Genomic DNA, 12,326 nt, shown 5'->3' with positions numbered 1-12,326 from the left:
ATTTATCTTGCTCCCGAGATACTCACTTGCTCTGGTTTCCTGCAGAGTGGGCGGCACCGGTGCTACATGCCCAGAAACAGAGGAACGGAACACTAAGGTGCCAAACAGATCACCGTGAGATTTAGACTCCACAATGTGTTTTGCTCTGTGAAGGCTCATGTGATCCTTACACACTATTTTGGACCGTACAGTGCACAAGGAGCCTGTGATGTCAGTTGTGCATAACTGGATGTTATGTTGCTTGTATCTTATTTTGTTTGTTTTGCCATATGATATTGGTTACCATTCAGTTTTGCTTTGAGGTTGACAGGGACACAACAATTAGAATTTGAAGACCATTTTTCCAAAATAACGGTGTTTTTGTATATCGAGGTCCCTGGGAAAAAAAATATTTTCCCTCCAATGTATTTATTTATCAACTATAGATATTCAGCAGTATTCTTTTCAGATACTTTACAGTAGGGCTTGAAAATAATAACAATATTCCTTTCATCAATACCAATATAACAAATGTTTAAATCAATATCATTCTTATGCATCGTACAAGCACAGCGAGGAGGATAACACATAATTGGTTTTAATGTTGAACCTCAGATTTGTAAAGTTTTTACTGTTTATGAAGTATTTGTCCTTCTCTGCTCATATAGAAGAGTTTGAAACCACAAACCTCAACTGATATGACATTTTTTATCAATCTCTAATTTTTTGCCATAATGCCAAGCCATATTTTACATAATAAGCCTATAAAATGCCCTTCTTCCTGGGTCTAAGATGCTGTTGTATGCCCAAAGTTGTTACTTAAAAAATGTGATTTGTTATTTTGGGGTGTATAAATACAATTGACTTAACTTAATATACATTAAACACAAGCCAAGTGTATATAAAGCTCCACCACAACCACAACTGTTCACAAATCACAGTGTTAAAAACAATAACCATTTATCATACTTGTGCTCATATGATATTGATTTTATGTTGTGGTATTGAGGTAGTGTTTACATGCATTGGTAAAGTCAAATCAAAACCACAGAGAGATCGTAATTCTGAAGGGTGCCACAAGATGTCACTGTTGCATAACAGGAAGCCCCACAGAGCCTGAGGACTCATTTCTGTGAAAAGAATTGATTCGTAGATCTGTCGAATAGAAGTTGTATTTATTATAGAGGTTTATCTATCTATCTATCTATCTGTCTGTCTGTCTGTCTGTCTGTCTGTCTGTCTGTCTGTCTATCTATCTATCTATCCGTCCGTTCATCCATATCCATCCATCCATCCATCCATTCATCCATCCGCTTTACAACTGCTGGCGTCACTCCACCCGCTCCTCCAATAATCGATGCTCTCCATTGGTCCGTGGATATCGGGCACAATCCATCGCGCGCTAAATGGGCCTTGAAATCACCGTTTATGCGGCTCGAGCGTCAAAACAATAGCGACACGAGACCCTCGCTGTGAGACCAACGGCCCTGCTGACGCTGTGAGCTTCCTCGGCCGATCGAACATGTAAAATAAGTGGAGGAAAAACACACCTCCCATCAAAGTCAGCAAGACCGGACCCATTGTTAAAACGACAAGAAATATGATCCAACAACATGGGACAATATAGAATAGATTTTGATTGGGCTGATTTGTTGTGCTAATAGATTCAGTTCAGCCTCCAGCCTATTCACCAAGCAGCTGATTGCTGATGAGTCTGCCGAGCAGACAGCTCGGTGTCAAACACGTTAAGAAGATTAGCAGTGCCTCACGTTTTCCTCATCATTTGAGACCATAATCCACCGCAAGAAGCTAATAATAAAAAACAGCAATATCCTACATGTCTGCTTTCAAATTGTAATTAGGAAATTGAAATACTATCCTACTCCGGTGTCTGCATTGTTCTTCGCAGGTCTGAAATTGATTTTCAAAATTATTAGGCACTTAATTGGAAAAAAATTACCCACATCATTTTTCCCCATCTTTCATTTTGTGTTCGGTGTTGTGAAAGCAAATTCAATTACTGCAACTTAAAGGAAATGTTTCAACAGATCCTCTGAGGTGCCCCAATTGACTAATGAAATTATGGCAGTTCTCCCACGTAATGTCATTCAGAGTCCCCCCCCCCCTACCACCACAGCAAATCTCCAAACCACCTGATTTATTTTTAATGATATTACACCCCTCAGTCGGCTGTGTCATGGTAATAATCGGGGTGCTCCAGCTGCCTCTAGATCACATTAGCCGGGCTTAATATTGACAGTGCCGGGCCTACTAAACAATGAGGCTACGGGGATAGGGAGCTTAGAGGCTGCCTCGCCAATGGGCATACTGCAGGAGGTAGAGGAGATGCAGGCCAGGATGCTCCAGTTCCCTATGCCCCGGAGGACTGGTGCCATCATTAGGCGGCTTCTCCTACAGTCCTGTGGAGCTTTAAACCCACAAATACCAGATCCAAACCCCACCCAGACCCCAGACATCAAAACCGTAGCGACAAGGGACCGTGAAAGTAGTGGCAACTTGATTCGCTTCTATTCTTTGCCCGGATGGGGAAACCTGCCAGGACGACACCTCAGCAGCTGCACCTTGTGTAGGTTCCCGCTGTGACACAGAGTCCTCGGATAAGACGCAGGGACAACTGCTCTGGAAAGTTCATGTGGTGACAGCAGAACGTTGGCTAATGAAATTCATGTTCAAGAAATATGACAACAATGTTTGAAAAAAAAAAAGTGTCCATGCAGTTCAAGAAACTTTATTAAATTTAGTAGTATTTTGTTATTTGGGGTTGTATTCCAGAAAATGCAATTTAAGAAAAAAAAATGCTTTTGAAATCTGAATTGATTAGAAAAGTGCTTTTATCCGTTAGTCTAATTTACGTTGGAGGCTTGTCTAGTTGCTTTATTTGCATAATGGTCACACTGGGAATCAGGCTAGGCCACTTGTGGGACACTTGCACCTGATCACAGAGACACTATGGCTTTTTGCCAATCACACCTCTGCAGCCGATACTTCCAATTAAAAAAATCACCTGCATTTATCATTTTTATTTGTCGGTTTGTTCAAGATCAGGTAAATGTCCCTGTACTCTGAGGTTTTATCCTGTGTTCCAAATTGTTGTTTGGATCGAAGGGGATTTTGTATGGGGGCCCACAGATTACCGTCGTTGATTAGTGGTTGGGTGTAATCCTTTCAGCCCCTCTCTCTCCAAAACACCCCTGGGATATGCCCGTCTCCCTGAGGACCGGCAGCGTGGCAGATGGATCCTCCTCCCCCTCTTCTGCCCCCTCTAACAGCTCACCCAAAAACACTGTTGATGTCCTGGGACGGCGGTTGTAAAGTATCCTGAATATGAAACCACAGGCACCTTTGTTTAATGGCTCTCTCCCCACTTAGTGAGAATTGCCCCCAGGCCTGATTCCCATTCTGTAGCTATATTTCTGGCCGATTGGAATGTGTTCCAAATCCATTAGCCCAAAGGAAGACGAATAAGCTGCAACCAATCTGCTCATGTTGCCCGGATGAAATGCAGCGATAGATCTTATCAAATTTAACTTTGCGATCAAGGACACTCTTAAGTTGTTGCCAGTATAGTTGTATGGATATGACAACCCATTCTCCAGAAGTGCACGTGCTGGTCTGAAGACAAACATGGGATTATATTCCCATAAGCAGACAAAGATAACTGGGTTAAAAGTCCAAACACACCTTTTTTTTAAAGTCTACAGCTCGTGTGTCTTAATTGCACTGATACAATGAGTAGGCTGCAGCTGGCACAGTGTGAAAACATGCATCATCTATGAATGCACGAGTCTGAGACATAGAAAAAAGCACTTAAGCACATTTTATTTTAAATGTCTTCTTACCTCCACCAAGGAAGTTGTGTTTTCACCCTGTATACTAGTTTGTTGGTTGGTTGATTTTAAAGCAAGATTGCACAAACACTAGAAGATGGATTACCTTGAAACTTGGTCTGCAGATGTGGTATGGGTCAGGGAAGGGCTCATTCAATTTTTGGTGTGGATGTGCATCAGGGGGCAGATCTTTAACATTGTGAGATAGAGGGTTTCATCATTTCCACTGTTTTTCCTATAGGAAATAATCCATGAATCTTGAAATGAATCTTGAATAAATCAGAATTTTGGTGCAGCTTGAGCTAAGAGGACTGTTGAGCCTCGACTCTACCGTGTGAGTGCCATTCAAATAAAAATATGTTTTTCATACTGAAAAGTTAACCAATGGTGTAGAGTCAGTTTTCATTGGGAGATTTAACTGAGGTTAAAAGTCCATGAATCACAGCCCTGTGTCTGTTGGTCCTCACAACTTCCAAAAGCTGTTTGAGGGTTAAGACTTGATATTAAGGTGCAGGTTAAAATTAGGTTTAGGGTTTGGGCTTAGGAAATTTATTGTGAGTGTAAAGATAGAAGCGTGTGTGTGTGTGTGTGTGTGTGTGTGTGTGTGTGTGTGTGTGTGTGTGTGTGTGTGTGTGTGTGTGTGTGTGTGTGTGTGTGTGTGTGATGTTCCTCAGTGTGCAGAGTCAAAGTCTGCTATGTAACTATATTCAGCAAATGAGCTCTGACACACACACTCAATATTACTGTAAAGCATTAAACATACACAGACGGATAAGCTGCATGCAAACAGGAAATATTTGCTGAAACTTTTGGAAATCTCTTTAGCATTATCAAGATAAAACTTAAGCATGTATATAATTAAGTAGAACTAGATGATACCAAACTTTTTTTATTCATGTTTCACAACAATACAATTTAATCTCTCTAGTCTCACCACCCTGTGCCACATCGCCCCAACCCCTCACAAATCCTGGCTCTCAATATCTTTTATGATCACTGCAAGGGGCTCAGCTTTCAGGAGCAGAGCCGGGCGCATGTGTGTAGAGCTTTAATTCCTATTGTGTTCCAGCAGTCTTTGGTGTGTGTGTGTGTGAGTGTGTCTGTGTTTTTTTGCAAAAGAGGGAGAGGGAGATAGAGATGAAGAAAAAAGACAGGAACAAGGACCCATCTGTCAACACTGCAGTGCACCGATCCCTCCCATTCCACTCCGAGTCCCAGGGGAGAGGAGCGAGAGACAACTCACTTGTGGCAGTGTTTTTTGTAAGGAAGGGGGTTACCCCATTACTAGAAACAACAGCACTTAAAAAGCTACTGCAAGACCTGTGCTGGTACTCTTTTGGACAAATCTGTACAGAGAAACTTCTTTTGGACAGTTCATGACTATGCATTTATGAGCCATTCTTCAACACAAGCACTAAAGATAAATCCCCCAAAATCACCATCTGAGTCTTTCTTCATATACATTTCAAATATCTTATTGTAACAAGTTAAGACGGCAACGAACTGCATCATTTTGTATTATAATTTATTTCTTTTCAAGTACCCAGGTCACAATAATGCAAACTCCTCAAAAGTTGGATCAGATCAGATGTGCTCATCATGACCTCTTCCAGAAGATTGGCTTATATGTTATTGCTGAAATGGGAGCAGGGCAATTCCCTATCTGCTAGTCAGTCAGTCATTTGGGAAACCGATGGGGATTGTGGGAGACTGCTAGACTCCAATTCCCCATGCAGGCTGCAGGTGTGGTGGAGGCCACACACTCACTCATGGGACAGAAGGGCAGTAGTGTGTTTGAAGGTAGGGGGGGGGGGATGTACCTGGGGATTATTGAGCACATCACATTAGTCTAGAGTTGTGGCCGTACACATGTCTGGTTCACACACACACACACACAGCCTTACCCCAAAACCTTATTCCTTAACCCTAACCTTAACCATGACCAATTTGTGCATGTACGTCCATCTTCGTGACGCACAACAACACTTTTAACTCTTTTACATCAAAATTACCTGGTATTTTTTAAATGCTGGTAAACTCGCTACAACGGCGATTGACTCCTTTCCGATTGCCACTAGAGGAGTTTGCCTCCCTGTATATTTTCCTTGTGGTTGATGTTTGACATCATGAATGTGCCATGCTCATGAAATTGAGAAGCTCTCTTACCACGCTGCCTTGCCGGTGTTGCATTTTGCATGATACAAAGACAAAAGGATGTCGTTTTCAAGATGTGACAAAAACACTTAGTACACCAACCTTCATGGCTATTTAGGCGCCAAAGACGAGAAGTTCATTGTGCTTCATATCATCGCACAGAAAAAGTGCAGCGTCAGCGTCTAGACTGCCCAAAATAAAGAAGAAGAAGAAATTTGCCATTAAAAATCTGTGTGTGTACTGCAGAGTCATCTGACCCGGGAGGGAATGCCGATTATATCCATTCCCATTTCAGACAAAATTATTGGAGGTAAGTTTTTTCACCAGTAGAAAAGGGGCTTTGCGACCCTAGCCCCTTGTACGCCAGTGTTATCCATGGCCACACAGTTTTATCTTTGTTAGGACACTCGCTGACACAACAATCTTTATACCCCCATACCCCAGAGTTAACCATGGCCAAAATGTCCCTTCCTCTGTAAGGTTTATAACTTACACAAAGATAAAAGTACAAGTAGGCTTCACTACACACACACACACACACACACACACACACACACACACACACACACACACACACACAACACTGGGCTTCTCTCTCTCTCTCTCTCTCTCCAGATGCCTTTATGGCCACAGTGACCAGCAGTGATTAGGCCGTTAGTGAGGTGCGTAAACGCTGTTTCAGCACGAGACATCCTCTTGTGCGAGCGAGTGACGCGTGAGCATCCAAGCAACAGATGCACCCCTCCCCACACACACTCACACACGCACACTCACACCCCTCCTAACGCTTCCTATATGCAGCCATCTGTTCGGCTCTGTTCAATAAATCGTTGGAAAAGTGCCTGTTTTTTACACGATGTTGCCGATTCGCCACGTGACCACACATGATTCCCCCAAACCCTGGATAAGGTTCACACTTAGACTCGGTCCACGCACGGTGTGTTGGCAAAGTTTAGTCTCAAGCACAGCTGTGCGCAGTCGCGCACACAATGGGATCAATGCGGGGGCACGTGCGACTCGCGAGACCCCGGCAGTCAATGGCCGGTGATAACAATAGACCCCCACTGCGCCGCGGCTCGCCGCGCACGAGGACTGGCGGGGCGCTCATTATGCCCTGGTATTTATGGTCAAAAGTGGGAAAATGCTCAATATTGAGATACGATTATAAACAATAAACGGCCATACCGTCGTTTAAAGGGTATCCACGGGGTCTGATGAGTGGAAGAGTCAAGTCTTCTGGGGCCTGTCAGTGTTAATGAGTTTATTAACCTTTATTAGTAAACAATAAAATAAAATGACAATGTTGTATTGTTGACATTTAACTATGACTTCCTAATGTAAAAATGATAATGTTTCAATTCAGAGTAATACTGTATAATAAGTCTTTGGATTTTAACCACTTAGGTTGCTTTTATTAGCTCATTTATTCTCATCCCTTTATTTTATTATAATCCCTTTAATTTGATTCTTACTTTATTGTTTTGTGTTGCAGTGGGAGCACTTTAGGCCACATGGGGAATGTTCATTAGTTATAAATAAAGTTGAGTTGTTGTTTACTCTGTGCAAGTACCTGCAGTCTCCTCATAACTGCACCGATCATTTCAATAAACGGACCAGTCCTCGGGGGCCGAATATGACGCTAAAAATGCAAGAAAACAATTGAATGAGCGGATGAACAAGGCACACCTGCTCTCCGCGCACCAAGCTGTCAAAATCACTTAAATGCGCACACACGGAGGAGCGTCTCTTTACGCAGCGATGACCGGGCCTACGCTGTGTTTAATTAAGTGGAAAATGTCTAATCCAACCGACTAATGAAGAGATAGACAATCGATTAAGATAGTTAACACAGGACATCAAAACAGAATGGTGTTTTTGTTTTCTTTTCCCCGTGTCCTACATTTAGAAGTGTGAAGAATAAATCAGGGAAGGCCTATAGATGCAAAACTTCATTTCAGAGGGTCATTCCAGATCAGATCCTGTGAAACTAAATCAACTAAGTAAGAAAAAAACCCATTATATATTATACGTTATAGTCAATGGAATTTTGACATGATGTGATACATAACATCTGATATTTGAAATGTGTGATGCATGCATAACCTGTTTCATGTCGCTAAAGTGTAACAATATTGTGGGATACAGGGAACTTGGCATCAGAGGGAGGGGATGTTTAAGAATATTTGTTTTTTGCACATTACAAGCACTGCAGCAATAAGCAAATAGACTGCGACCAATGAAAGTGCATATGTCCAATGGGTGTTTATGTGCATCTTAACTCCATTGTGACATCATGGGCCTTATATTGCAAAGAGGTTGTCTCAACATCCCTGATTAACATATTTAATGGTGTTTCCCAATATGCGCACATTTACATTTACTGGACCTCCCGCACGTGCACCCGGGCGCGCGCCTCCTCCTCCTCCTCCTCCTCCTCCTCCTGTCCCTCACTCATTTGCATGCGGGTGAAACTTCTGGCCACGAGCCCGCCACGCGCGTTTGGATGAGTTGATGGTGGGTGGGGCCGCCACGAGGGAGGGGCTTCACCCGGTTTAAAGCGAAGAAGAACGAGCCGAGTCTGGACCACTTGGATATGAAAGTTCCATGCACACTCATGGATGTGTGAGAGAGAAGAGCAGCTCAGGACACTTGCACATGCACGAAGAGAGAAACACATCAGCCACTCTGGATTCATCACTCAGTTGCTGCAAGTCTTTTTGAATTAGACAGTTTTTTTTCCCCACATCACTTCACAGAGAGCAAATCCAAACAGGTGAGAATTTGTTATTTATTAAAATCATATTAGTGAAATCCGATTTGGGATGCTAAATTCAGCACAGGCACTATATGGACGCACTTATATTTTAACCCTGAAACGGTTAATTTAAGAATTTAAGAGTTATAAAATATAGATTTCAAGTCTTATATTTGTACTGTTCTAGTAATTATGTTTAATTATATCCAGTAGCACACAGTCCAGACATAATTCTGTCTTAACTTCTGAATTTATAATTGCAGTTGCCTAATCTGTCCCATTTATACGCCTTAGTGCACAATAATTAATTGGGACAGTGTTTTTTCAAAACAATAGCACATGCTCTGTCCCAGGTCCGCATTTCTCTTGAATAACAATACAGCCTATATAACGTTTAGGCTCTAGATGTGAGTTTATTTTGTAAAATGTGAAAGTTCTATTGAAATGAACTGAATTATTTTTAAAGTTATAAACTGTGTGGGAGCGACATGTCCACGTTGGTCTCGAGGTTGCCTATTTAATCTTTTAATTTTATATGCTGAGTAAATCCCCTCATGTCCCAGATTAACAGTGTCTCAGAGAAGACTACAGCACAAACAGCAGGGGTCACTTTATTCTAAAAACAGCCATCTATTCCTTAATGTCAGAATATCACACTATAATATGCTTTGAATAATTTCATGGTTTATTCCAAATATTTGTTGGACAGAGGGAGCAGCTCTGTGAGTGAGAGCGGTGACCTGTCCACACTGCAGTGCTGAAATAAAAAGCACTCATTCTGTAGCTTATGGAACACAAGTTGCCAGTTACTAGTTTGTTGTGAAAAGCAACAACAGATATTAAAAACTGGATATGTGGTAACAATTGATTGAACGTTTTCATGTTGTTTTTCCTCAGATCAAAATGATGACCAAACCATTTGAGAAGAGCGGGGATGTGAGTGAGCTGGTGAGCTCCCTCAGCTGGCTGGAGGAGGAGGAAGAGGAGGAGGATGAGGACGGCAGCTCACTGGATGGAGACGAGTACCCAGACATGAGGACCCGCCTTGGTCTGAATGTCCGCTCCTGCACAGAGCTGGGCAGTGAAGATATGGAGGAGGAGGAAGAGGATGATAACGACGAGAATGGACAAAATGGAGAGCAGGGTCCCAAAAGGAGAGGCCCCAAGAAGAAGAAGATGACCAAAGCTCGACAGGAGAGGTTTCGTGTCCGGCGGGTCAAGGCCAATGCCAGAGAACGCTCCCGAATGCACGGGCTGAACGATGCCCTGGATTGTCTCCGCAGAGTTATGCCCTGCTACTCCAAGACACAGAAGCTGTCAAAAATTGAGACTCTACGCCTGGCACGCAACTACATCTGGGCCCTGTCCGAGGTGCTTGAGAGTGGCCAATCCACAGAGAGCAATGGCTTCATGGAGATGCTGTGTAAAGGTTTGTCTCAGCCCACCAGTAACCTCGTGGCCGGCTGCCTGCAGCTGGCACCCACTCCGATGATGCTCAACAAGCTGGAGGACAAGTGTGGAGGCCCGGGGATGGGCGGTGTGGGGGGTCAGGCTGGCCATCCCCTCAGCTACCCGTCCCCAGGCCTTCCCAGCCCCCCCTATGGCTCCCTGGAGGCATCCCACCTCCTCCACATGAAGGGATTCAAAGGGCCTGTGTACGACAACCCCTCCTCAAACGAGTGCAGCAGTGGCACCCCGCCATACGACGGGCCCCTCACCCCTCCCCTCAGCATCAGTGGCAACTTCGCCCTGAAGCATGAGCCCTCTCCCCACGAGTCGGAGAGGAACTACACACCCCACCCCGGCCACCATGCCCACTACCTCATGTCGCACCACTACCCCACCTCCACGACAGGTGTCCTACCAGGTGGGCCTCAGAGCCACCCGCTCTTTCAGGCTTCCCGCTACGAGCTGCCCCTGGACGTGGCCTTTGACTCCTTCGCTCCCTCTCACCTGGTCCCCACTCACATGGGTAACATCTGAAATGAGACGAGTGAAGGACGTGTGAATGAAAACTTGCCAGGGGAGACGCACTGCCCCTGAACAAACTGCTGTAAGAACAATGGCCAACGTAACTGTACAGAAAATAATGGTTTCCATTTACGTTAGTACTCTGGGAGAGCACTGAATGCTCAGAGAGAGAGAGAGACTCGTCACCTCAACTCAATCTACCTGATACAAACATGCACCCATAACTTTTTAATATTTTATTTATTCTTTTTTTATATGTTGTTATTTGGATTTTAATATTTCTATTTAAGTTTCCCCCTCAGTTGTTGCGGAGTTGAACTAAAGATTAGTTTACCAAATCACCCTAAGCAGCACACAGATGATTCGTGTGCAGGGTTTGAACAAAAAAAAAGAAAACTTCTGTATGTCTACATATCAAAAAAAAAAAAAGATTGAATAGCCATCCATCCTAAATTGTGCACTGAGGCCTACTGCCAATGTCCCTCTTGCCATAAGAAAAGCAATGCATTTATTTATATCTGTATTTAATATTTATTTTGACATGGTCTTGTCCTTTTTATATTCTCAGCACAGTTTTCTTTTGTTTCACTGTCTTCATGGTTTATTGTCAGTCACAGGCAGCTGTACTGTATTTAAATTATTTATTTGAGCTTTTTCAGGAACTTGGTGTCACAACGTTTGTCATACTGTACTGTTGTAAATATTTTGCTGTTTCGCACTTAATTGAATAAATATTCTTATATTATATGCTATTTCCATAGTAACAATGCTTTCCATGTGTTTTCTTGTGTTATGCTGGACTTAATAGAAAGTCTACACCTCCCCAGTTTATACAAGTGGACTTATATGAAGCTCCAATGCATCAATGAAATGGACGCTTGAATATTAATTCTGTCATATAGTAACATTTCCAACAACAAAATGGTCATTTAGATAGATGTCGGTGAACATTCTCCAGGTTCTGATATTTCTAAATGTGATACAAAAGCATTTGGGCTTGTTTGAGGTTCTTCAAGAAATTTGACCTCTCGTTTCAAAGACTTCTTCAAAACTGAGACTCTTCATTGTTCAGCCTGAACTGAGGAAACCTTTCAGATGAGACTTTATATGTCTTAAAGAACATTAAAGAGGTCCAGTTTCCTTCGTATAGCACGAACAAATAACTGAAATAGACTTCATTTTGCATTTTCACACTGATTTTGCTATGTGGTTAGATGTAAGTTTTCCTGCTGTTCTCTAGACCCTATACTGTGCATAAGATGATACAAGGCAATATAGGAATCTCGATTGTTTAACACAATCAAACTCAAATTATTATTATTATTAATAATAAGTATCATCAATTATTATTATTATAATTATTGTTATTATTATTATTATTATTATTATTAGTAGTAGTAGTAGTAGTATTTAAGTCTTTAAAGTGAATCAACGGCTCCTCATCCATCATTCTCACCCTGGGAGTTCCTGTCAGTCACTTTCATCTGTCTTACTGAGTTCACAGGCAACAGTACAGTGATTATGCAGCTTTGCTGTGCTTCAATTCAATGCAAAGTAGTGTTTCAATATAAAGCTGGAGAATCTCAGATTAAAGAGAATTTTAATCCCTGAGGCTCTTC

General features: G+C 42.5%; 1 protein-coding gene across 1 annotated transcript; it reads left to right on the top strand.

The window, feature by feature from the left end:
* The first annotated feature begins 8,550 nt into the window (after window positions 1–8,550).
* neurod4 (neuronal differentiation 4) lies at window positions 8,551–11,471 on the top strand. Its single transcript, XM_035159498.2, has 2 exons — window positions 8,551–8,754; window positions 9,634–11,471. The coding sequence occupies exon 2, from the start codon at window positions 9,640–9,642 to the stop codon at window positions 10,717–10,719; it is 1,080 nt and encodes a 359-aa protein (XP_035015389.1). The 5' UTR covers window positions 8,551–8,754; window positions 9,634–9,639; the 3' UTR covers window positions 10,720–11,471.
* The last annotated feature ends 855 nt before the right edge of the window (window positions 11,472–12,326 follow it).

The sequence above is a fragment of the Hippoglossus stenolepis genome, chromosome 6 (assembly GCF_022539355.2).
Source record: "Hippoglossus stenolepis isolate QCI-W04-F060 chromosome 6, HSTE1.2, whole genome shotgun sequence".
NCBI lineage: Eukaryota > Metazoa > Chordata > Actinopteri > Pleuronectiformes > Pleuronectidae > Hippoglossus > Hippoglossus stenolepis.
Note: the sequence above shows the minus strand (reverse complement) of the source record. Positions and strands in the feature narration are given on the sequence as shown.